The sequence below is a fragment of the Cinclus cinclus genome, chromosome 7 (genome assembly GCF_963662255.1).
Source record: "Cinclus cinclus chromosome 7, bCinCin1.1, whole genome shotgun sequence".
Classification (NCBI taxonomy): domain Eukaryota; kingdom Metazoa; phylum Chordata; class Aves; order Passeriformes; family Cinclidae; genus Cinclus; species Cinclus cinclus.
In genome coordinates this window covers 30,090,849-30,116,814 of record NC_085052.1, presented here as the reverse complement: position 1 = coordinate 30,116,814, position 25,966 = coordinate 30,090,849, and the positions used below count along the sequence as shown (strand labels likewise).

Genomic DNA, 25,966 nt, shown 5'->3' with positions numbered 1-25,966 from the left:
TATGACCATTTCAGGAAAAATATTCCTGAGTTTACCTATTAAGACTGCTATTGATTTATCAGCAGTCATTTATCTCCTTGTCCTGCCTGTTTCCTGGAACTCTTTGATTTCCCTAATTTTGCATGTTCCTTCATGACTCTTGACCATTTCTTTTTCCTCTACCCTCACCTTCCTCAACTGCAATTGTTTATATAGGATCTGTTCCTTCTTTCCAGCCCTCTGCTACATCCTCTCACTGTGCCTCCTTCCTTCAGGTGGTGTTCTTTAGAAGTCTAACTATTTTTGAGAACATGCAGGCTGTTGCTTTAGGGACATGACAGGAGACACCAGAAGCCAGGGATTTCCAGTTCTGCTGAAATAAAAGCAGATTTGAGGACTTCCTCTCCCTCCTTAAGTCACACTTCAAAACAAACCTCTTTAAACACATGATAATTTATATTAAAAACTGGGATGGTATCGACCAGACACCTGCCCTGTCTCCTAGAGATGGATCCCTCGTGGTTACAGTAAGAGGGTACATAACAAAGTATCAGTGGGCATCACAAAGGCTCGGCTTCACCTCTTCCTCATCCTGAAGGACACACACAGGATGAATGTGAGTCCTTGCTTTGTCCAGTACAGATCACCCATGTATGCGACACCTGGGCCATGTCCTCACCTTGGCTTTTGCCTCCACCTGGGCTCCGTTCTGTACCAGGTGTCTGACGACCTCTGTCTGGCCAGCTCTGGATGCCATGTGCAGCGCCGTCTCTCCTCTCTGCATGCAGCAGCAAAAACAGAACAGAATCAAAAACACACTGCAGGAAGAACAAACATCAGCATGTTTCATAAACACAGAAATGCCAGCGACCCAGTTCAGAGTGATCTCCACTAGAAAACTCTGCTGTAGTTGTCTGTAAGATGTAAGATTAAAACAATATTTGACCTGGCACTGTGTGCCAAAAAACCAATTTATTGCAGTGCCAATTTGCCAACTCAATAGTGCCTTTGTCATTATTTTTTCTGAAAAGAGACAGTACAATTTTTAAACACTAGCATTTTAATAGCAACGTTAAAAATGTTGTCCTTGTAAATAGAGCTTAATTTAGTAAAAAATGTATTTCAAATTTTGCATATTCAGGCACAAGCATATGTGGGTTTCCTTCTGTAATGCTTTATGCCTCCACTATCATTTGTTATCTGACAAGTACTGAGGCAACTGAACAAGAAAGAAAAAAAAAATCATTACTGAGTACATTCATCTAAAGCTTCATGGACTTAATGAAATACAAATCCAAGGAAACCAGAACAATTCAGGAGGGAAAATGGTTTCTATATTTTTTGGCTATCAATATGTCTTTAGGTACAAATGCCTGCTAATTAACAAAAGGTGTTGCATTTTTATGTAATTTAATACAATTAGCAGGTGAAGACTTTTACAAAATATTGTCTTCTAGCTGCACCTGTGTATGGAAGGTGAAAAGGAGGCCAAACTGTTAAATAAGATCAACAAGCTTCTCTTCCACTTCCCAGCTTTCCAACACCCACTTAAGAACAAGCTCAGTTTTTACACATGCCCCGGGAGCCTTGGGGCACAGAGCACACAGCCAGCAGAAGAGCGAGCTCGGATGGCTGGATGGACACAGGCAATATGCCCCCTCAATCTGCTGCAATCTGTTGAATTTTCCTTAAATGGTCAGCCCCCTGGGTCTTGGGAAAAGAGTGCTCAACAGTCAAGCACAGATCTCAAAAATTACATCTGAGAAGCTACAGTATGTTCTCATTCTTTACTTTAGAAAAATCAAGAGATTAGAGCCTGCTTAGGGCCAGCCCCTTTGGAGATTCCCTCAACCTGCCAAGCATCTCCCAAGCAGAAGGCAGCAGGCTGCACTTTCCCATGAGTCCAGCACGAGCCACAGGTGCTCTGGAGGTGGATGGTGGACAGCAGACCCAGGCACTTGATCCCAGTACTGCTCTCAGTTATTATCACGCGTTCCCAGTCCCGCCTTGCTGCAAGGAAACCTGTGACTCACCACATTGGTAGTGTTGGGGGATGCTCCATGATGCATTAGCTGTGATACAATATTTACATGTCCCATGAAGGCAGCAACATGGATTGGAGTTAGGCCCGACTGAAAAACAGACCAGAATCCAATTTAAATACCTGCTTCCATATGCCTTTACTAGAAATCCATGAAGAAAATATAATTGTTTCTAAAGCATTAACCCAGCTGCTTGATCTTCTGAGAGGGTTTTATCTTCTTAAAACCATATTCATGTACTTAAATGAAAGGGCACACAGAATTGGAAACACCTATGAGCGTGGTTCATGAGCAAACATATAAATGGTCTAGGAATTCAGTATTATATTGATATTATATTATATATTGATTTCTGTCCAGCTGATTTGTGATGTCCCCTGATGGTGGGAGAATACAACTTCTTTGCAGAAAGCCAAAACAAGGTCTGAATTAAACCACCTTTTAAAAATGGACCTGAGTGAAGCATTGTCTTCACTTCGATGTCTGTCATAGTGTAAATTTCATCCTCAGTGCCTTAAATTACAGGAAAAAAAATTGGCAGAAATGGTAGATTTTAGAAATTTTTTTTTTGTTACATTTCACTTGTTTTCTCACTGTAATCCCAACATATATCAGTTGTTTGTGATTCATTAGGGCAACTGACTTTATTGTTCAGTTTTATCACAATATCTAATTGACCATAACTGTTGACTCAACTGGTCCAAGCTCTTTCAGAAATATTGATCAATACAGTTACAATGAATTTTGCAGCAAAGCAAAGACAAGCATGGAAAGACCATTTCTTACCTCAGTTACAGCTTGAATTGATGCACCGTGCTTTAGAAGAAGTTCCATTACTTTTATTCTGTTCTTCTTGCAGGCAATGTGAAGAGGTGTGAAACCATTCTGGAAATGAGAAAGATCACAGTTTGATGCCTCATGTCATCAAAAAGTAAAACTGAGTATGGAATTCACGTAGAAGATTTTTCCATTTTAAAGGAACAACTCCCAAATTTATTCTGGCATTACTACATTTGTCATGTAATATAAAGAAAAAAATTATAAGAAGATAAAGATAAATTTCACATATCCAGTTTTAATTATTGAATACATTGCCCACTCCAATAATTAATTTATTTTTTAAAATCTTAATTCACTCAAAACTATCAAACCCTCATTTTTTGCTTACCATATTCACTTTTAACTCCAGGGTTTTCTGCTGGAGTTTTTGGGGAATTTGGGGTGGGGCTTTTTGGCTGATTTTCTTTCAGCCTCTCAGAACTGCTGGTAAAAAAGCACTTTACCTATTACGGGCTCTGAAATTGACATCTTCTAAGCTATTTTTACTACTTTTTTGTTGTTTGGTTTGTTTTTTTTTTCCATTCATTACCTGTCAGCTTACTGCAACTACAAGTATTTCACCCCTTCCTTTAATAAAGATGTGTGCAGTGGAGTGAACGTTAGAACTACAGTGTTATTTAGGGTGAGACGATACCACAGAAAAAAAGTAAATCTGGAAAATAGGCTGTCCAGAGCACCCACAATTGGTACAGTAACATCAGAACACTGAATGCTGATGCTGCTTGGTACAAAAGAGCCTTTGCAGAACATTCTAAAAACAACTGGCAGAGCTGGTCCCTCAAATCTGATCCAAATTATATATTTATTTACCTGCCATATAGTAAAGAACATTGTATGCTTTCATGATGTCAGGTCCATGTCATTGTCTGTTCCAGTGTAGCAGCTCTCACCCCTCTCTTTGGCAGGAGACAATGTCCAGGGCAAGCTCAGCTGTGTTTCATATATTGTGATAGCTTGACTACAGACACCTGAATACAGGTTGGTCACACACAAAAAGCACAGGGCCTGAGAGAAGGAAATCTGTGGAGCCTGCTCTGTCTTCAAGAGAGTCAATGCCACCTGGCTTGTGAGGGTTTCAGGAGCTGAACGAGTTAGCATCAGGCCATGAAACCAATCAACCCAATTCACATCAGAATGTAAATTTGTTTGGAACAGTTTTTGAAGAACAAATCAAAGAGACAGTTTAAACAGATTGGGTTGTGATTGAAATTTGAACAAAAGGCATTAATGTATTCTGTCTGTATGCAGTTTAACTGCACTAATGTATTTTGCTGCTGAGGTTGTTTCTAAAGTAGAAAGGCATAGGACTCCATTGGCATAGAACACCACAAATACTCAATATGTAACTCGTTCCTATCTTTTACTGTTTCACACCACTGAGAACTTACAAAGACTCCCTCTGTTTCAAATGTCACTGATTATTTTCTCTGTACAAACTCTTGGAAAATAAGGATTCTCTCCATACCAAAACTACAGCACAGTTATGTCTCCAGTTGTTTCATCTATTCATAATCATAAAAAGCTACCAGGAAGGAAAAGTGCTCTAGTTACACTAGAAATTAATAAGTCACCACTGACTGCAAGCAAAGGTCTTCTCTGATTGCAGGATACATTATTAACATTTTGAACTTCGAGCGTTTGTTCTTGGGCTGCGGCAATGACAGCACATCCTCTCTGTCAGCCATCAGCAGGCAGAAAATAACTCCCAATAAGTCTCAGCACAGCTTTGCAGTAATGTTCAGCTGTGAACAGCGCCCTGCTGTACTCACCAGTGCTTTGGCATTGGGATTAGCTTTCTTGTCCAAGAGAACCTTGGCGACTTTGTAGTGGCCACAGTGGGCAGCGACATGCAGCGCAGTCAGGTAGTCATTGGTGACGTCGTCTACAGGCACGTTGTGCTGAATCAGGAGCTGAACACAGTTTAGATGATCCCCTTGTGTTGCCATGTGCAATGGAGACAAACCATTCTGCCAATAGATGCAGCACAGATGGGTTAGAGGGTGCTCAGAGAAAGGAAACTCCTCCGTGTTGTTCTGGGGAGCGCTTGCTGTATGAAGAACTTTACAAGCTCAGAGAGCACCCAAAATAAACATAACGTGTTCAGTGTAAGGATGGGGGTTCTGACTCCAGATTTTGGAGCTTGTTTGGTTACAGTTTGTAGGCAGCCCCACATTGAAAAAACATCATAACATATCAGTGATGATCTAAATGCAGCGTCTTTCTGCCAGTATGGCTCAGACAAGCTGTTCAATTTACATGAGTTACATGAGGAACAGCATTTTGTGACTTTTAACACCCCAGTCAGGGAATTTGCTGGTTTTTAAAGCTGAATTATACTCGCCACTCTACACGTGGCCTGTATAAACCAAGCATGACAGCATAGGTCAGAGCATCACTCAGTGAACACTACAGCCTTCCTTTATCCCTCCATTCGTATTTTCCTGAATTTGAGTTGTACACATGCTTACACCACATTACCCAACTCTGGAGACCACTCTTCCCAGTCCACATTGGTAAAACACCAGAAGTTTCAACTGGGATAAAAACCTCTGAATAAAACCTCCATGCTGTAACCTACCAGCAGCAGTGGTAAAGCTGTTCCACCAGGGAAACACCTGAGAGAGACTCATGTACCAGTAAATAGTTTTTTGCAGCATTTAAAATAGTGAACAAGATGCCAAAATGTATAATATTCCAGAGTGAAACCATGAGAGAAAATTCTCAAAAACTGAAAGGACTGACACTATTTCATGATGAAAGATTAAAAATATATGCCAGAATGAAAGAGGCTTTCTTAGCTCCTTCTTCCAGTTGATGGTTTTCTTTTTTTACTCTTCTTCTCCTAATGCCAAAATTAGTTTTGAGTGCAGAAGCTATTCTTGTAGCAGCACACAATAGTTTACAAGCTGTAAGTGACTGCCAGTACACTGTGTCTGCATCGTGAAACACAAACTCTGCTCACAGACGCAGTGCCCTCGTGTGACCGCAGCCAGCAGAGGCAAAGCAGTGAGGCAAAACCAGCTGAGATCTCTGAAACACACCCTTTTGATAACAGCCACAACAACTACTCCAAAGAAAGGTGAGAATACGCAGTGAAACAATATTTTAAGTCGAGATGGAAGCAGGATGGTGAAAGAAAACAGGCGCATCCTGTCAGAACTGGAGAGCAGTTTACTTGCAGTGTTGAGACACGTGTTCTTGGACACAGTAATATCTTTCAAGTAAGATTATCTCATTGGCATCTCACTTGTGATTTATGTTGGCTTGGATAAGCCTCTCTCCCATTCCCAAAGGCTACTGAAGCAATTATCTGCATGGAAGCTTGATACTAGTAGGGCATTTTAAATATTTCCACTGTCTTCTAGTGTAGTTTACAGTATAACAAAAGAGATTAATTTCCCTTGGTTACCAAGTCCTCCTGGCAAAAGTGATGATGCTTTTTAGGTGAGAGTAAAATATCATGAAACTTTAAATATCATCCTTCTCCACTTTTGTAAGAGAGATCCTTTGGGTGAAAAGTGTCATTCTTCACAATAACAGCCAACAAACCACGCTTGTTAATGCAGTAAGAGATTGGGAAGTTGATATGGGACTCCCTTAAGGAGAGACTTTTACCAAAAAGACTGACATGGATGGAAAAGAATGGAAGAAACAGAGCAAATCTGAAAAATCAGCAGAATACTTGATAGAAATTTGTCATGGACAAGAGAAGTGCAGCAGCTAGCCAGACCTCAAGCAGAAAAGCAAGAAATAAGACTGGATGCTAAAGAAGTCGATGAAGACAAAAAAAATAATGGAAAACTGTCTTTTGTTACACACGAAACCAGGCTTAATCTGTTGCAGTTGATGATACTCTATAATCTTACACAAGTCAGTTAATATTTCCATGCCACATTAAAAAAATAAATATAACATGTAAGAGTGCTCTCCAGGCCCACATCATTCTTGAGAAAGACAACCCAACAATGACCCTAAGAAATGATTTGGTACTTTGAGATGGAGCCACTTTATAAATACTCTTACATTACTGCTTTTTAAAAGATTGCCAAGAAAATATTAAAAGGGGAAGTTCAAGATTAATCAAAGATATTGACCATTAAGGACCATAAGGTCACACCATACCTTAAAACAACAAAAAGTAAAAAAAACAAACCCATATAATACATTAGGTCACTGCCTTACATGAAAATAAATCTAAGGTTCTTCCAGTGCAAAAAAGGGTCAGCATTACACTAAACTATCTCTAGCAGGAAATAGCTATCAAACTGCAGTTTGGTTATTATTCTGAAAGAGTCTTATATAACATGAGAAAATTTTGTGAAGTTCAAATTCTTTCAAAGATGTGTCCTATTTCCAATAATACATTACTTAATTTGAAGAGAATGGAGCCACTGATTTTTGCAGAGGACAGTACTGCACTTTAGTGCCAAATGAATGAATTCATTTATGCCATTCAGAAGTACAGCTACTTACTAGCTTACCTTCTGAAAATGGTAGAATTAACACATCAGAAGGAAATGCAGGAAGTTCTGCACTTTCTTCTGTTCACTTTTTAACATGTAACAGCTTTCCCTCTTCCAGAGCAGGCTCTTATTTTGCAAAAGTTGTTTATATAAGCCTCTGCAGATCAACATCCAGTCTGTCTCTCAGCCTCAGGCAATTTCAAACCCACTATCCCATGTAATCACCCTGATTTTGTCTAGTGAACTCTGGGCCAGGCTGTGTGAGCCTAGTCAGGAAGAGCAACAACTTCAAAACCTACAGTCCTTGAACAGCAACTTAAGTTTTGGGGTAACACCTGAAAATACAACATCCACGCAAAAAAGAAAAGTAGTTCCTTAGGAGAGGTTTTCGTTTACAGTGGTGGAAATGAAAGAAATAGGGTGTATGTTTATGTGGGTGTTCTTTGGCTTGGTTTGTTGTTGTGGGGTATTTTTGTTTGGTTGGGGGTTTGTGGTTTTGTTTTGGTGGTGGTTTGGGGATTTTTTTCCCTTTAAGTAATAAAAAGAGCTCTCTGAGAGGGTGGAAGAGCCTTTCTCCCTAGAGCATGAGCTGCAGGTTCCAGGAGTGGCAGATGTGGCCCAAAGGCTTCCTAGACAGTCCCTTGTGGTTCTCCCCCACTCATGGAGTTTGCAAGCTAGGGCTGTGGGAGTCCATGGAAATTCCACATGCAGAGGATGGGTGAAAACTGTCTGTCAGATTACCCATGACAGCTCTTGCCAGTGACTCACTGAGCAGAGGAAAGCTGGTGCCAACCTCCCCAAACAAATGCTAAATATACTCCAGTAAAGGGGACAAAAAGGAGAGAGGACAAAAGTAGAATATAGAAGGGTGCTGAGACAGAATAGGGCTCTGATGACAAAGAGAGAAAAGAAATAACAAAGGAACAGAAATGTTGCTGAAACACATTGGTTACAGACTAAGAAAAAAAAAAAAAGCACTGTGTAGTGGAAGGTTATCTTTGGAAAGGACTTCAACAAACTGCATAGCCCAAATGTCATCCCTGAATGGGGAAGTCATGGATTGCAGTGGTGAAAAGCAGGCTGCTGCTCTGAGATTTGAAATCAGCAGTAACAGCACAGCAGAGACCACCACCAGGAGAGTTCTGGCAAATGCTTCCTTTAACGCCAGCCCTTGGGTCTAAAGCAATCTGTGCAACCTGGCACAGGTGATTTGAAATTATCAGGAAGAATTTTGCATGATAAACTGTAGAGAGACAGAAAGTGGAGAAACTGATAATCAGGCTAAGTCCTTAGGAAATACGAGCTGTCTCTGCAAAGGGACATTGCTCTATTTTTATCTCTCGTCTCTTCTCTAGCCTTAGGGTAAATTGGTTCAAGCTGAAGATTTATTGTAATCACCATGTATTTATTCCAGGATAGACACAGAGTTCTTCAGCTACAGAAATTCCGAAGGATAGGGTTACCACACAAGCCTTTTTGGTCGGCACAGGAATCTTTTCTTATATATCTCAATTTAACACATTTTACATATGCAGACGTGCTCTACATACGGCATTCACTTTGGAGAGCTCCCACACAGTTACTTTAAATAACTAAGAAATAGGAAAGTTATTGCCAGACCCTTAAACATATGGGACATACAGAATTACCTTAGGAAAAAGAAAAAAAACATACAAGGATTATCCCACCAGGAAAGAGTTATCAGTTACCTTGGTTTTGGAAAGAATAGGGGCACCACGATCCAGCAGCATTTCTACAACCTGTTCATGGCCACTTCTTGCTCCACAGTGGAGGGGGGTCAGCCCATCCTGTGGGATACAGAGTTATAACTGATCAGCGTCAGACACGCTAAAATCTTGCACACTTTTGTAGGGACCTGTGATGCTCTAGGAAGTTCATTAATTCCTGCAAGGAGAAGCTCTTCTGCAAATGAACACTTGAACCTGTTTGTTCAAACCAACAGAGCACACTCTGGCTCTGATTTTCTGAACATGTAAATAGTCATATCACATTGGTGTTCATGCAGTGGGCTTCTTCCAGGTCCTCACTGCACATGCAAAAAAAAAGATGAGATTGCACTTCAGGTACTTTTTGCCTGCTTGCCTTGATGAAAACTGGATTTCTCACGTGTCAGTGTGCATCAGAGTCAGCGGATAGTCAGTTAGTCTGAGAGGAAAAAAAAAAAAATCCTCCTCAGACTCTTTTATTACACTGATTTTGACAAGTGTACAGCAGATGAGAAAACCATCTTAATCTCAGGTGATGGAAGTATGTTGGATTCCCTTCTGTCTCATTGTGCAGACTGTGCTTATGTGACCTCTAGCTAAATGACTAGCCTAGAGTCAAGGCATACTGTCCATACCTCTTTTAGAATAGCTTGCTTAGTAATTGTCAACATCCTATTGCTTGTTGCAAACAATGATGTCACAGTTTTCAGAAAGTTTAGTTTTCCATTTACAAGTCACAAAGGTAGGGGCTTCTCTCTGATGTCTTCCACTACTCTTAAAACACATACATTGTATTGTCTAGAATACATATGTCACATCATTTGATATAAGGGATTATCTAAAATTCCTTCTCACACACTCCCCTCACACACATGCATTCCTCTTCCATTTCTGTATGATAACAAGTATTATTAAGGTACTTCCTTAGTCATACTTTTTACATGCAATTATAATATTCTTCCTTGGTAATTCCTAAATCACACTCTACTGGAATATCAGGTTAAGCCCTGCAAAGTGTAGAGGGCAGCTAGGGAGAGGGAAGAGGTGGTTCAAAGAGCCTAACATTCTCCTGCTTCTACATTTTTGCCTGCTCCTAATAAACCTATAAAAGATAACAGGCAGGAATTGTCATGATAAACTTTTCCTGCTACTCCCATTTAAAACTTCTATGGTTCTCATTGTGCATGCTCTTGCATTTAAAGTAAGGCATATATTTTTGACATAGATGAAGAAAACATTTTGGTTCACGCTTAATTCCCTTAACTCAGAGAGTAATTTGTTCCCACAAGATGAATGCAGCTTGGCCCACCATGTTCTTACTGACATCTCTCAAATCAATTCCATTGTCATTTCTACTTCTTCCTGCTATTTTAGCCCATAAAGTACTGGAAAGTGCATCTTGTTGAAATGATACTGCACAAATTCAAGATGTATTGCTCAAAACACTTAAGACAAAGAGAAAAGATACCGAAACCCACAAATGATGCAGGTTTCAGCTGATGCATTTTTCAGCTGAGTTGCAAATGTTTTGCTATAGCTTCACAAGTGTTTAAAGTAGGTAGTTTATATTTCTTCTACCAGTAGTTTCCATATGTGAAGGCATATCACATACTGAGCAAACACAAACATTTGGCATGAAAATATCACCTACAGAAAAAAGAAAGCTTGTATGGGAAGGAAAATCAAACCTAACAAGGCTAGGTAACTACAGACCTGCAGGCAAGAGCTGAAGATCATCATGTACACTAGATTGTCAGGTCTCCCACCACAAATAGAAAATACACTCCAAGACAGAAGATAATTTAGCTGCATAGATGTTTTTTTTTAATTTCGTTTCAAAAGACACTATTCACTGGTTTAGTTAAATTGTTACATGACACTCAGAGCTGGCAAAGAAATGTGCAGAGGCACTCTGAAATGAAGCTCACAAAGATTTATTTTTTAAAAAGAGATTCTGAGATTAAAACAGAGTGTTCTGAGTTCAGCGAGTCTTCACTGAATTTGTCAGGAGATTTTCTAGTTGCTTATTTACTGTTCACATAGGCTACAGTATGTGAAGTATAAACTATATTACATGTATTAGGAAGCAAACTTGCCTTAATATGATAGTCTGCAGTGGCTCAGAAAAACCATTACAAACGATTATGACAATAATCTGCAGATTAAGGACTCTGTAAGTATGCACTGACATGATAAATCATATCATCTGTATTATCTATCCCTCCAGAGAGCCTGAGAGCAGCTTCAGCAAAGCCAAGAGGACAATAGGAGGAGTTATGATCAGGCACAAGCTTCTCATTAGCATTGCACACCCATTTCTGGGGCTGCTGCCTGCTTTGGCTTTTATTTTAAACACACAAAAGACCTAAGCATTTCTTCTGGTCCCTGTTGACACTTGGATACCTGTGTAGCTCTTGTTACACTGGAGTCAACCCTGTCCTGAGACCGAGCCTTCCTGCTGCAGTATGCCTCCTCACCACCATGCATGACTTTAAGGGGCCCCTGAGCAGCATGGGGTCAGCAGAACAGCCTCCCAGTACTCCCCAGCTACCTCTTCCCTGCCAGAGCTCACCCAGTAATCCCCTGGCATCATGGCATCCTCTGGGCTGTCTTCCAATGCCACAGGAGCCTCAGTACCACAGGTCTCACATCAATGAGCATCAGCTTGTAACCCAGTCTAAGAGTGATGAAGCCAAGGAAAATAACCAGTAACAACTTAAATGTGATGTAAATATTCAGCAAGAGCTCGTCAGAGTTTGAGCCAACTCCCGGAGCCTGGCCACAGCCTTGGCAGGAGCACCAGGCACTCCTGTCCCCTGAGCCAGAGGTGACAGCACACATTCCCAGGGGAGCAATTACTGCTGCCTCCAGGGTTTTTCTGCCCAGCACTGCTGAGTGACTCTCCATGCACACCCTCAGCCTAGCAGGGCTCTATCTCCCAGCCCCTCCGTGCTCCAGGTCTCCCGAATTCTTCACTTCACTGGCACTATTGCAAACTGCCCCTTCTGGGCAGCAGGGCAACAAGCAAGGTTTGCTCTCCCTGCACACTCACAGTGCCAAGCAGTGCTGTTGTAGTTATTTCACATTGTAATATGTATGGTTTTTGTGGACCAGCTTATGCATGATCCGATGCATCTTCAAAGAGTGTATCCCACATGTTTTCATGCAGATATGAGTGCTGGGCCTGTTATTTAGCTGCAAAATCAAGAGAATGGAGATTATACACATTTATTGTTAATCCAGGCTGCAACTTGCTTGCTGCCTGCCTCAGACACAAATTCACTTTGGCATATTAAGTATTAGACAGCCAAAGCAAATCAAGCTAATTTAATCAACCTCTCTAATTGAATTTTACTTTTAAAGTCTTTTCTGGAAGACAGGAAAAACATAATTAGGGCAACATTCAGTAAACATGTTCCATGAGGTATTAACAGGCCTTTGCCCAGAATCAGCCAGAAACCAGAATGATTAAAGCTGCCCTGGTAGTACATATTTCTGGAGGAGTACCCTTAAGAATTTGGTACCCAGCACCAAATACTAGTTGGTGGACACCTCCTGCACAAAAGAGACAACAGAGGGAAGATGAACAGCTGGTTAAAACAAACAATGCAACATAGCGTGAACTAAAATGGAGAAAAAGGCATGTCTGAGTCTCAAAAAAATTTTAACATAATTTTTGGGATGTGTCTCTCAACTCCCAGCTACAGTGTGGAGGTGTGTAAGAGTATAATGGTGCTCATCAAATCCCAGTCCTAATGACCAGAGAAGAAGTGGGAGCTCCTGGATTACTTTTACAATAATTTAAACAGGATATGGATTTAGCCTTTCATGTCAACCTTTTGTGCAGCACTATAGTTTCCTGGACCACCTGTCAGCAGCAAACACAAATGCTCATGTAAATGACTAAGGAAAAGAAATTATTCTCTCAACTTATTTATTACTCAGGAAAGGCTTTTTGTAATTTATCTATAAAATCATTTTTTCTGTGAACAATTAAAATGATCATTATATGGAGAGTATTCCAGTGTCCCATACAGAGAATGGATTGCAGCAACAGACCACAAAATGCCAGCTGAATAGCTAAATCTGTCCCATCTAAGAGTCAGAGTAGCAAATCCTGGCTCTGTTAGTGTTTGGTCAACAACACAAAACAGTATGTTCTGCATTCTCATTTAAAGGTGAAATACAGACAAGAATCAGGAGAAACAAAGGCCCAATAATTTCTCTCCTCAAGAAACAGAAACCAGCAATTTCAAGATATTTATTTGTCCTTTCATAAGGGTACAGAACCTCTGTCATTTACCTTTAAGGAGGTATTTTGTTTTCCATTATCAATCTTTGAATTAAATAATATCATAATGTCCAAGACAAAAATCTATCCTAACAGGAAAAAAAAAATCTGCTTATCCCTTACATACAAAAATTCTGTTTATTGCTTTAAAAAATAGGAAAAAGAAGAGAGAGGTCTCACATTTATAAATATGGTACTAGGAGACTCACTTATTTTCACATGCAAATCCCACCTGTTATCAAGCTGTGTGTGCATTCAGCACCTGCCCCTGACAGAACACACAAGGCTGGGCTCTGCCTGGGCATCCAGCTGATAACATGTGTCAGAAAAGACAGCTTCAGCTGCTCTTTGCCTTTCAATGCATTCAGCAGTGGTGATGCCATTGAAAAGTATATTTGGACCAGAGCCTTTGTCATCCTGTATTTTTGTAGGGCCATTCTATATCTGGGACACTGAAAAAAAAAAACAGTTCTTAAAAAAAGATAAAAATGGTAATATCTGCAAAGTTGACATATCTCAATTGTTCAGCCTTGGAAAACAACATTGGGTCAGGTTGGAACAACAGGAGAGATTTAACAGGAACATGTGTTGTGCCAGCTCAGAGCAATTAATCTTTGCAATTAAATATGAGAACCAGGCCGGCACTCCTGAAACAACGCCCTTTTATCACCCAGCCCCACATTCCTCCCAGCCTTCTCCTGCTTTTGGTGCTGCCAGGAGCACAACTCCCACTCCCTCCTGACTGCCAGGAAACCATGCCTCTGGTAATGCCAGCGAGGGCAACCTTGAGTGACACACGTACAGCGCGAGCAGGAAAAGTTATGCAAATCCCTTCTGACCTCTGGACAGCATAGGTGTCTGTGGGAACTGTTTCCCCAAACAGCCATCAGGGGTGTTTTCTGGGGGGAGCCAGAAAAAACAAACCACATGCTTTGTGAACCACAGTCATCACTTGCCTCACTGGGAAGCTGTGCCAGACTGGGGAGTTTCTGCCCTCTTCCTTGATCCTGTTTCCATCCCAGCCTGTATTTTTAGTTACATAAATTATCCCACTGTCTGACCCTGGAGCTTGTGATATAGGAAATGAAGCAGAGCACGAATTTTCCTAGCTAAAAGAACTAACTTGGCTCCAACTATTTCAAGTACTGGTCCCTAATGATTTGGACTTCAGTGAGCCATACAAATACTTGCAGAGGGAAGCAACTAATCCCCCACCAAGTCCTGTTCTCCCTGCTCTGACCAAAGGCACATCTGTTACACCACCAACCAGTGGCCCTTCCCACCACAAGCTAGAATCACACCCCTCAGCCTGGTACCCTTATGTAGCACAGAGAAGGCTGGAATTTCAGTCCAGAAACTATACCCACTGTCCATATTACCCATGAAAAGTCATCTCTTCCATGTTGCCCAACTAGAAAAAACTGAAACATTTGAGAAATAAATCATCAGCTACTAAAGGTAAAATGCAAGCAATAAGGAAGAACATGTGGGGAAAATAAAGAGATGACAAAATAAATGGACCCTGTTTCTGAATGAAATGTTTCTGACAGAGGAAAAAAACAGGAATGTGCCTAACAAGCACTGCAGGAAATCTCAGAGACTACAGTAACCAAACAAAAACCTATGAATACAGGAACAACTGTCGAAAAACAATTCTCAGGTTGTTTCTTTTGTTTAGAATGATTCTGAACAGTATAACTTACACAGACTAATTCAAAAGAGAAAAGGTATAGGTGATAACTTAATATTTCAAGAAAACTACAATTGTCAAAAAGTTACTAGGGCAGCTCTTGAGAGTTACCTCACACACACAGGAGTGTGTTGCAAAGACTGCCTTGACAGCCCACATCACTACTAGTTCCAGGTGTACTGCCACACATTTGAACTTTTTCCTTATTTTTTCTTTTTATTTTCTTCTTTTCTTCTTTTCTTTCTTTTTCTGCTGTGTAAGTAAATAAAATGTCCCTGGTTGGGTTTCAACCACATCATTCAAATATAACCATATGCACTGAGTTTCTAAGTCACTCAGGGCACTGAGTTAGGTGTCAGCCTGATGGAAACCATCCTTGTGCCCAACACATGTGTTGACAAATCCCAGGCAGCAGCCAAACACCCCACACACAGAGCCTGAGCTGCAGGAAGCTCATCAGCCACATCATGGTCTGTGACACTGCCTGTGGATAGTGAAAGGCAAACACACACTGCAGCTCGAAGTTATCCTGCTAGCATTCAAATTCTGAAATATCTGACTTGAATTCTCGTCTTTTAGCACGTTCCTGTACATTCACCTCTACTCCCAAGTAGATAAAAGCAGCTCCTAATTAAACACTGGAAAGGGAAGATGGAAAATGGTTGGCTCTGAGCTTTGCCATCCTTGGTGTTTCACACACTGCTATAGGAGATGTAAAATGTTAGTATCCTACTGCAATCATTTCCTAAAGGAAAGAATGCAGTGCAGCTGTAGTAGCCTACAGGGAAGATGAATGATTTAAGCTCTTCAGCAACACGCAGGTCAGAGGCAATAATTCCACACAGTCAATGGCAGCACTCACACTTGAACTTACCCTTGTTTTGGCATCAATTTTAGCTCCTCGATCAAGTAGCAGTTTTACCATATTTGCGTTTCCCCTTTTTGATGCAACATGCAACGGCGTGATATCGTTCTGTGGAAGAAAAAAATGTGAAAATAAATATGCATATATGTGTCCTTCATTAATTCCATTTTTGGTTTGCTTACAGAATGAATTATGCCCAATTTGCTAAAGCATAGCACAGTCTGATTCCCTGGGAGCATGAAAGCAAAGGGAAGCTGTGTTCAACCACGTATGTGAATTACTGGCCTGATATCTCAACGTGTACATGGTGAAAGCAAAAGCCAAATTGTTGTTAAGAGTTATAAGATGACATGATTGTGCCTCATCTCACAACTCTGGCTTAAGAACTTATGCAATTTTACTGAATCCTAGCAATTTAATCCATCTGTGACTGTTTATGAGCCTGTAGTGACAAGGATCCATACCTCAACTTCACTGGCCTCGTGGAGCCATAGAAAAATAAACAAAACTATTATATCTGTAGATCTCATTCAAAAATTATGAGAGGCCAACGTTACTTATTTCTGAACATTATCAGCCAACTCTGAAAGCCTGGCCAGCAACTTCATTTCAGTTCCACCATTAATTTTGCCTACTCCATTTATTCCTCTAATGGATGTAACACTGTGCTTGAAGAGGGGCTGCAGAGAAGTGTGCGTGCTTCCCTGAGTGGTGCCTGGCAGGAAGGGGTGCTGCACATCGAGGACAGTTACATAACCAACGTGTGTGTGTGTGTGTGTGTGTGTGTGTGTGTGTGTGTGTGTGTGAGCACAGGCACTTCTTTAACAAGATGCAGCCAGGACGTCTCTTCATGCTCTGATGAATCCTTTATCTTGGGGCGTATGAAGGCCATGTCCTGTATATATTTGATCATATGGAGCCAAGTAAAAATAAAATGGATCTAAACAGAGCACTCAGCTAGTGTATGCAGACAAACAGAATAGTAAAGGATGTGCTCCTGCATGTTCAGGGGCAGCACAAAGAGCTGGCTGCATAAAACCAGTGGCCCTGGGAGACAGCAGAAAGCAGCACTTACAGTGAGTGTGTGTCCTGTGGCTGAGTGAATCAGAAAGGCACCCTGAGCAGCTGGGGAGGGGTACCAGTGTCTGACCTGGATAACAGAGCATTCAGCAGTGCTTCCTCAGACCTGCAGGTGAACGGAGTGATAGAGGACCAGCACCAAGGAAAGATTCCCTCTCAGATGTGACAAGCTGACTCACAGCTAATCATAACACCAAGTACCTAATGCAGTTGCTACATTTTCATTTACACGAAATTTCACTGTGAAGCAAACTCACAGCTACTAGAAAGTACTAATTAATATTATCACAGAGGTAAAATGCATGTTAGCGAGGTTAAATGACAGAGAGTTTTCTACAATATTCATGATCATTAAGAGTATCAAAGTGATGACTGTGATAGGGTAGCTTCTCATTCCTTTAGAAAGCAAAGCAAAGCAAGAAGATGTTTGGCACATCAAACAGAAAGTACAGCATATCTAGTCCTTTCAGGGAGGTAAAATTATGTGATCACCTAAATTTTCTGTGAGTTCATTTTGAAAAAAAAAGTTTATTCTATTCTAAAAGAAGAGTCTATTCTATTTGACACTGGATATAATATGTGGTCACTACATTACTGTACCAGTCACAAAGAGGACAGAAAAAAAATGGAGAACAACAACTGTGTGGAGATACTTTCTGCTTTTTCTCTCTTCCCAGGAGGAAAGATGTTACTGAGGTCAGAAGGAGAGAGAGTTGAATTCTACTTTCCTGACAAAAAAAAAAAATGGTAAAGGAAATAATTTCTGTGTCTTCAAGTAAAGAGTACTGCAGGTAATTCAGGTTAAAGAAACACCTTTTTTTCTACTTGCTGATGTTGAGGTTAACTCAGTCTAATAGATCCTAGCGCCCTGTTAATACATCAAAGTAATTTAGTACTTTTAATTTACTGCCTCATACACAGACAAGAAGAAAAGCATTTTCCAAGCATCAAGAAAAAAATGGAGGAGGAAGGGACAGCATTACAAAAGGCAAGACAAATACGTATTAGAAGCCTGGCTCTCACTCATCTCAACACTAAGCTGAATCTAGTGCAGCACAGGGGAGGGCATAACCACTTAAGAATGTGCACTTTGGATCTAATTATTTGCCAGTCAAAGCTTCTGTTGCCATAAATGAAGGAGAATTGATTCTAGAATAGATGGATAAGTGCTGGCAAATACACAACTCAAAACTAAAAGAGGTGACTTTCACTTACCAATTAAGGGTTAGATCACACTGTTTGCCTGTAACAGGGGAAAAAATTAAAAATATCCACTTTCATGTTCAAAACCAAGTCCTGTTTAAATGACATTAATATTTCTGGATTGCTACCAAAACTATTAGGACAGCATATTTCTCTCCCAGCTTCTGACAGGGGCGATCATTCTGGCTGGAAATGTGGGGAAATTCTCCAGCACCAAATAAGGACTGAGCTTGAGAGCATCGTTACTTTATGTGATCATCTGTCTTTACAAAAAACCATAAATTTAATGACTTTAGCATCTTGAAACCAGGAGTTACTTTTGGTTGAAAATAGGCAGCAAGTTCACATTACAAGGAGACTGAGGGAGAAAGGATGTGATTGCTCCAGAAAAAATTTGTGACACACTACACACAGCTTCCCTGAAATAATTAATGGAGCAGTAGAAATCAAGCAAATTAAACTCCATATGTACAGTGTAATATTTGTCCTTATGGACAACCAAACAGCTCTTCTTTCCTAGGAAAGAGCACTCATTCCATTGGAAAGAGTTTGCAGTATTGTTGTACTTTACTAACCTGATCAGAAAGTTCATTAAAAAAATCACGAGACAAAGGATTAAAGACACTTTTAACCTTTTTCACCCTTAACATCTCAGGAAAACAGTGTGAGGAAAAGAAGGGGGAAAAAAAGAGAGGGGGCAAGTCTCTATTCAGAATTTAATTTTGCTCTTTAGCTATTTAAGCTTTTACTGGTAGAAAAGAATGTGAAGTAATAATTTGGTTGGCTGAGGGTTCTGACTCCAAACAGATGAGGAGGTGCATTATATGAATGCTTGAATAATTGCACACTGATGTTCAGGCCAAGAAACTTGTCTTTGGTCAATACGGTGTTGTACCAAGTCTTAAAGAATCACAACTAGAAGTTTCATATCTATGGTCCCTCCCCATCTCTCATTTCACAATTAAGAATATGAACTGAGAAGTGAAAAACCCTCAGACAATGCCTCTGTTCATTTTTCTGATGACAAAACATAAAGCAAGGAATTCAAAATGGAGTTACTTGTAGTTGTCATAAGAAATAATAGCTAAAAAAGCTTCATAATATATGCAACTTTAGTGCTGTTTATTAGCACTAAAACTGTGGTATCAGCAAACAAAATAGCCACCAAATGTAAGGTTCTGAATTCTTCAGTTTATCAACAGCATCTGCTGTCTTTTCAGTCTATTTTTATCTGTTTGATCTTCTATAAATTTCTCCCTTTGTTCTTAAGATAGAATAGCAAATCAGGAAATTTTTGAAGACGTTTTCCTACAGTAATAAAGGTGAAATGCCTTCCAAAATTTGCCATTAAAAGATGTGGTTAAGATCTAGAATTTCTGCTGGAGTGCTGCTTGCCCTTGCTGTTAAAATACCCAGTGCTGGGTAATGTCTCAGGTAGACCCCTTGGCACTGAGGTCCAATTTGTGAGTTAATAAATTCTACAGGGAATATGAAGCATCACTTGTGAGAAGAGCAAGCTAAAACTATGCAAAATATGCTCATAGGATATCAACTAGAACACAGCCTTTCCTCTCCTTCTTGCAGATTTCCTGGGGCAGATGATTTGAAGTACTCAGAGACCATACAGAGCTCAAAATGCCAACGATTAGGTGCATGCAACTTTTTCTACACTTCACAACGTTGTGGATGGTGGTTTTCCCTTTGTCTCCATCCACTGCCTGCTGCAGCCCACCACCCCCTCACAGAGGGCTCCTGCCTTCCTCCAGAGCCACACAGCACCCACAAATACGATGGGTGAGAAGTGACCTGCTTTTACAGTCAGTGGGCTTTGCTTGTGCCTGATCAGAGGGAACACAAAACCTTTCCAGCTGCAGCTCTCTATCTATAGCTTCACAAGAAAACACAAAAACTTTTGAGTTATCTTGGGCTGGGAAATGAGCCACCTAACATTTCCCAGCTGAAATAAGATCAGCTGCCCTCTGACGCACAGTATTATCCATCACAGTTCAACACAGCAGTCAGAATTGCTCCTTTGTACTACAAATTAGCAACACAAATGGTTAGGAAGCCAAGAAAAAGAAGGGTTAAAATTGTCAGTGTGCAAAGTAGATCTTAAACGGTTTCATTCAAATGTATTTAGAAAAGCAGGAACTCCCCCTGGGTTTCTGGTGTGCTATGCTGTCCTATGAGATTGCCTCTTTCTCCCATCACAGCTGGAGTCTTACAGGTATAAGGATGCTAATAGTAACTAAGAAAAGTAAATGTCTGCACTTACAACTTCATATTGGACTCAAATGCACCTTTAAAGGAAGGGACAAAACAAAGGGAAAACCTTTCTTAGTCATGTGCTGCATTAATTTAAACACTGACTGAGCAGCTGATCACATCAGGACTCTGAAGACTCATTGCCAGTCACATGGACTTGGTATTTCTTCTTGCTGCCAATGAGAGAATTCACCTCAACCCCTGAGCTCTCCTCCCAGCCTCTCAGTGGAGTGCAGTTTTAATCAGAAAAATTACACTTATCTGATTTCAAATTTCACTTTCTTGATTTAAAACAAACCAGAACAGTTTTTTACCAAAATGTTCAGTTTAACTTGGAATTTAGTAAGGTAGTTCTCAATCCTCATCTGAAAGCAAACTCTAGGAAGAGCTTAACATTGACACAGAATGTATAAGACAGAAGGCGAAAACAGCCAGACTGCTATAACAGAAATTTCTTATACAGTCTGGAAAATCCCTCCAGCATTACAGCTTATTAAGGAAAGAGCATAATGGTGTGTTTTGCATACTGGAATTGTCAGCAGCATGACTGCATTTTTATTACCATTATTACCAGATCCTGGAGGTATGGGAAGATTGTGGTGTGCAGTTGAAGATTCTCATAAGCAACCATGCACCAACACCAACATGCTAAAACACTCAATATCATCCCCTGTATTTTTCTGCAATTCAGAACTAGAGCTACAACACAGCAGAACTCCTGCAGAGAAAAGTCTTATATTCTAGTAGCAGTTACTGGGATCACTGAGGCTTGTATAGATGTTTTAGAAATTAAAGATAAAAATCCACAATCAGATGCTTTCCAGGAAACCCTCAACAGTGCACAATTTCCCAGCTTTCCCCCCCAGTCCTTAATTATAATAAGTCTTATATTGTCCTGTTTTAGTTCTTGTGTGCTCATATACATAACTTTCTTCAGGGTTGCGATGTATAAAATGAATCTTAGAAGAAAAGAAGGAAGACTATAGAAAGGGGCTCTTATGACAGACTACCACTGGGGAAGAAAAAGATGTTTTTCTTTTATGCCACTGTCACTTAGATATTGCCCGCTCTTTTTGATGGGCTAATGGTGTTCTGCTTCTCAGCCTCAGGGTCATCATTAATGCATGCTGTCCTCACACCACTCTCAAAATTACCAAATCCTTTCCTAACCTTCCAGTAAGCAAACTTTCTGCAGGCAAAGCCCACTCCCAGTGGAGCTGAGATCTCTAGGATAAGGAATGCTGTGTGTCAGGAAGGCTTTTCCCAGGGCTGGATGCAGTTTTATGGCACAGCGATGAGCTCCTGTTTGCTTTGGCAAGACAGATACAGAGAGAGGTCATCTTCACAGAGAGGACTCCCTGGCTACCTCCATCTTCTGACTTGCTCAAGTACAGAGTGCATGTGGGGATCACAGAGGTTTCTTTCAGCTTCTGCTCTGGAAGCTGCAGAGAATTTCATCCCCCCCTTCCTTTCTAACCACTGTTTTCCTCAGAGACAGGTGGAGCTTCAAAGGCATTTCCTCACCTGGGCTAAACAGATCTTTCCACTGGAAGATCATCTCAGACAGAAGAATGCTATCTGAAGACTGTGTGAACCCCCCAAAAGATAACTTTTACCTAAACAAAATTCCCAGTTTATGCAAAACACCTTCAAAATAATTAAAAATCTAGGTAAGCCATCTGATAGTTTGATTTAAAGGCACAAGTGGCTGATAAACAATAGTTTTAAAATGACAGGAATTCGTTTTTCCTGTTGAAAATATTGATAAAATCGATTCACTTAAAGGTATCTGGCTACCTTTCAGTTTGTAACTAGGATTCATCATACCTCTCCTTAGCACTGTCAGCTCAGAGAATGGTGCCTGGAGCTGTTGCAATCCTTCAAAGACCAAGTAGTGGCTGATTTAAAGTGTTCATCTGGCTGTGAAAGGAGGCTGACTTCACCCTGTTACCCTTTATTCTCCTCCTCCACTTCTTCAGTTTCTGTGTGATTGTCTCCCAGTTAAGGAAGAAGGAAATATGGTCATGCAACGAACTATTTGAAGTATTTTTGAGAAGCTGGACACATGATAATGTACTACAGTAAGAGGATGATGAGTAGTCATAAAATGTCTGTTACTCTGCAATGCATACCCTGCCAGTAATTGTGACAGGTTTTCTGTTGAGTATGAGCCCAAGAAGTCAAGCAATTTGGAATGATTGTTTCTCCTTTGTTACAAAATATTTGGCAAGCATCCAGCTGAATAAGGAGATTTCGTTTCACTTGGAATGAGGTTAGCACGGTTCCCAGAGTTGCCTCCCTGTTTACAGGTGGAATAAGGGGCATCACAAGCTGATTTATTGAAATTATTTCCATCCATCCCAATGGAGAATTTGCTGTGCCACCTTCCCTGCACTTGCAGCAAGGCAAGAGAACAAAGCAGATGTGACATCAGCCACTCGGCTGCAGGAGTAACCTGTAAAAGTAAACCTGTAAAGGTACATTCCAAGCCCCCCCAGCCTCCACAGTCAGCAGGTACACAGGCTGCCAGGCACTGTGACACCTGTAAGAGCTCCTGGAGCTGTGCCTGTCTCCCAGCTGCAGTGAAAGAAGGGACCCAGGGAACATGTGACAGCTGAGAGGCAGGCAGGTGTGTACTGGTGGGGCTGAGAGAGCAGCTGCTACTGAATGTCACTGGGGACATCATTTACTTACAGTACAGCACCACTGCTCACCTCCTGCCCACACACTGAGACCCATCAGCAAGCTCATCTCTTTCCTTGCCTTCGCTGCTGGAACCTCTTTCTTCCCTCAGGCCTCTTGGAAACATGCTGGAAACAGCAGCTGAGGAGCTCTCCTTTGCCACAGCCCTGCCCTCCTTTTTCATACATCCTTCCACCAGCTCTTCATTTCACTTGCCCTTGGCCTTAGAGCTCTACCTTTATCCTACACATTCATTCACATTCTTCCACTTTTCCCTGCCCTGACTACACTGATGGTGGCAGATGGCTATTTGTCCTGCCCTCACACATCTGTCTTCACTTCACCCTGGTCACACAACCTTCTTTTGTTACCATAATCGTCTCCTCTTGTTCAAACCTCTCCCCAGAATTCATACTCTTCTGAAGAGTCTGAATATAAACTGAGAGATAGACAAGTAGTGTTAACTTGTATGCATTTCATAAGAACAAAGGAAAAAAAATGCATAAAGTGCATTTGATACCCCATGTTAAATGCTTGTTCTTTGCACTTCTGAAAGGTACACTACATATGGTAATATGTAATATTATTTGGGTTACAGCCCTTCATATCTTTGCTCTGTTGCTCATCTCACATTGTCAGCAACTCAAATAAGGGCCTTTCTTGCGGAGTGAAGACAGCAGACTGTGGATAGAATTTACAGAAATTAAAGCAAGAGGCAATGAGGTGGCAATGAGCAGGCTGTACCTGTGGGTCATTTTCAGTACCTGTTTTGCAATTTGGGTAATCAAGGATCAAGCAAGGGCTCTGCTACTTGGTGCTGATAATTGCATGTGCTCTGCTAGCCTACAAATCCAGTGCTCTGCCAGAACCTAGTCCATCCTTCTGTGCAGTGCTTTCTTCCCCTGCAGTGAAAAGCACTAAAGAACAAAATTCAACTCCATATTACTGTTATTTATGCTACAATTCTTTCTGTCACAACAATTTTATCTAGATTTGCAACTGTCATGGAGTGGAGATGGTCTTGCTCTCTCTCTGGATGCCCCCACCCTGTATCACAAGCACAAACAAGCTTTCAGTGTTCCCTGAGTCACAGCCTCAGCCCACTGCTCTTCAGGGTGATGTCACTGCATCTGTACTTCCCCAGCTATCCCAGAACTCCATCTCCCTCTGATGATGACGACTAATGGAGGCAGAATTTAGAATCTCCAGATCTTGAAGAGGAGGCAAGAATGGCCTTATTACTCTGGATGTGCTCTCCACAAGTGCCCTTAATCCAAAACAGAGCTGCTGAAGTCTAAGACTTACTGCTTTATTAAAACAAGCATAGGCAGATGGTATTTAGTGCACTGGTACCAAATGCTGCTAATTGCTAATGCAGTAGCACTGCTAATCCCTAATCTTGTTTCTGAGTGGGAAAGAGTTGACCCAAGACCCCATTTGTCTTCCTTGCTTCTGTGGTTAGAGCTTATCAAATGCACAATGCCAAAGCTTAGGATGGTATGAAATGCCTTAATGCTCTAATTGGGTCAGTTAAAGGACTTGGAAACCAGAGGTCAATGTTATCAGTGAAAGCAAAGCAATGGGTTTGCAATGGATGTCATAAAACCTTTGCTGCGTGTAAATATGTGCCCTTAACACAGGAGCATTCGTTTTTAGTTACACAAACTATCTGAAGTAGAATACTGCAAATTCTCTTTTCCTTTTGTGCAAATGCTCTAAACAGTATTGTAGTACTTTTCCTCTTGCAAAAGTAATAAACTTAATACAAGATCAAAATCTCAGAAGAGGAGCCGCTGGATTATCCATGTGACATAATTCTCCTCATAAATATAATCTTGAACTTACAGTGCTTTTTTTTTTTTACTTTTTTTCTAATTTAATTGAAAGATTGTTCCAGAATCGCATTAGCTATATTTAATATTCATTATTAAGCAATTGTTAAATAACATTAATTACTAAGATTTAATAGGAAATACCTGAATTTCTAGACAACATTTATTCATGGCAAATTTATGCCTATTTACTCATACATCAGCATTTGCCTTCACTTTGAATGCCTCTTGTTCCCTTAATTTTATCTTCCTACTGTCCTGGATCACTACCAAATCTCCTCCCTGGCTTTGTTTGGGTAAGGTTTGGTGAGCCAAAGCCTTGCACAGCCTCAGTTTATTTTATTTTGGGGTTTGTTTGTTTGTTTATTTATTTATTTGGTCTCACTCATGCCTGGCACCACCATCTTTCCCTGCTCTTAATATTGTGCCCCTATCCTTCATGCTGTATCCCTATCCATAAAACGTTTGTGTTTTTCTCCCGCATTTCCAACTCTAACTCACCTTTATTGTTTCCTTTCTTCTGTGTACATTATGGACTCCAAGGTCTCATTTCATTTCCTACTCATCCGGTTTCTCAGATTTCCTTTATGAATCACCTGGCTCTCGTGCATGCAGTGAAAGCACAGATGCTTTATTCACCACTACACCTGATGTTCACTGGAAGCAACTACACAGTGAGGAGAATTCAGCAGGGACACATCACTCCTGCCATATGTTACAGGTACAGGTGGAAGCATTTGTGTCACTGGATCCCAGCCCACCTTTTGCAAGGCTGGAACCATGAGAACAGCAGCTCTTTTTGATGAAAACAGAAGTTTTGGGAGGTGAGGTCTTGAGCTCAGGTTCAGGTCAGCAGCCCAGGGAAAGCCCCTTTACACCAGATGGTAACAGAGCCAGCTCAGCCAGGTCAGGCCCGTTGGCTGGTAAGAGCAATGCTCCTCTCACACCTCTGTGCTAAAGGTGTTGCCATGTGGTGGCGAAGCAAATTAAGCATAAGTGACAACACT

The 25,966-nt window shown here is 40.8% G+C and overlaps 1 protein-coding gene across 1 annotated transcript in view; it reads right to left on the bottom strand.

Annotated features, from left to right (window-relative positions):
* ANK3 (ankyrin 3) overlaps positions 1 to 25,966 on the bottom strand; it is a 138,206-nt gene that overhangs the window by 97,607 nt on the left and 14,633 nt on the right. Inside the window, exons 11-16 of the mRNA XM_062496908.1 lie at positions 15,907 to 16,005; positions 9,034 to 9,132; positions 4,631 to 4,828; positions 2,808 to 2,906; positions 2,013 to 2,111; positions 659 to 757 (exon numbers count right to left, since the gene is read on the bottom strand). Of these exons, the coding sequence (XP_062352892.1) occupies positions 659 to 757; positions 2,013 to 2,111; positions 2,808 to 2,906; positions 4,631 to 4,828; positions 9,034 to 9,132; positions 15,907 to 16,005 (693 nt within the window). The remainder of the gene's footprint in view (positions 1 to 658; positions 758 to 2,012; positions 2,112 to 2,807; positions 2,907 to 4,630; positions 4,829 to 9,033; positions 9,133 to 15,906; positions 16,006 to 25,966) is intronic.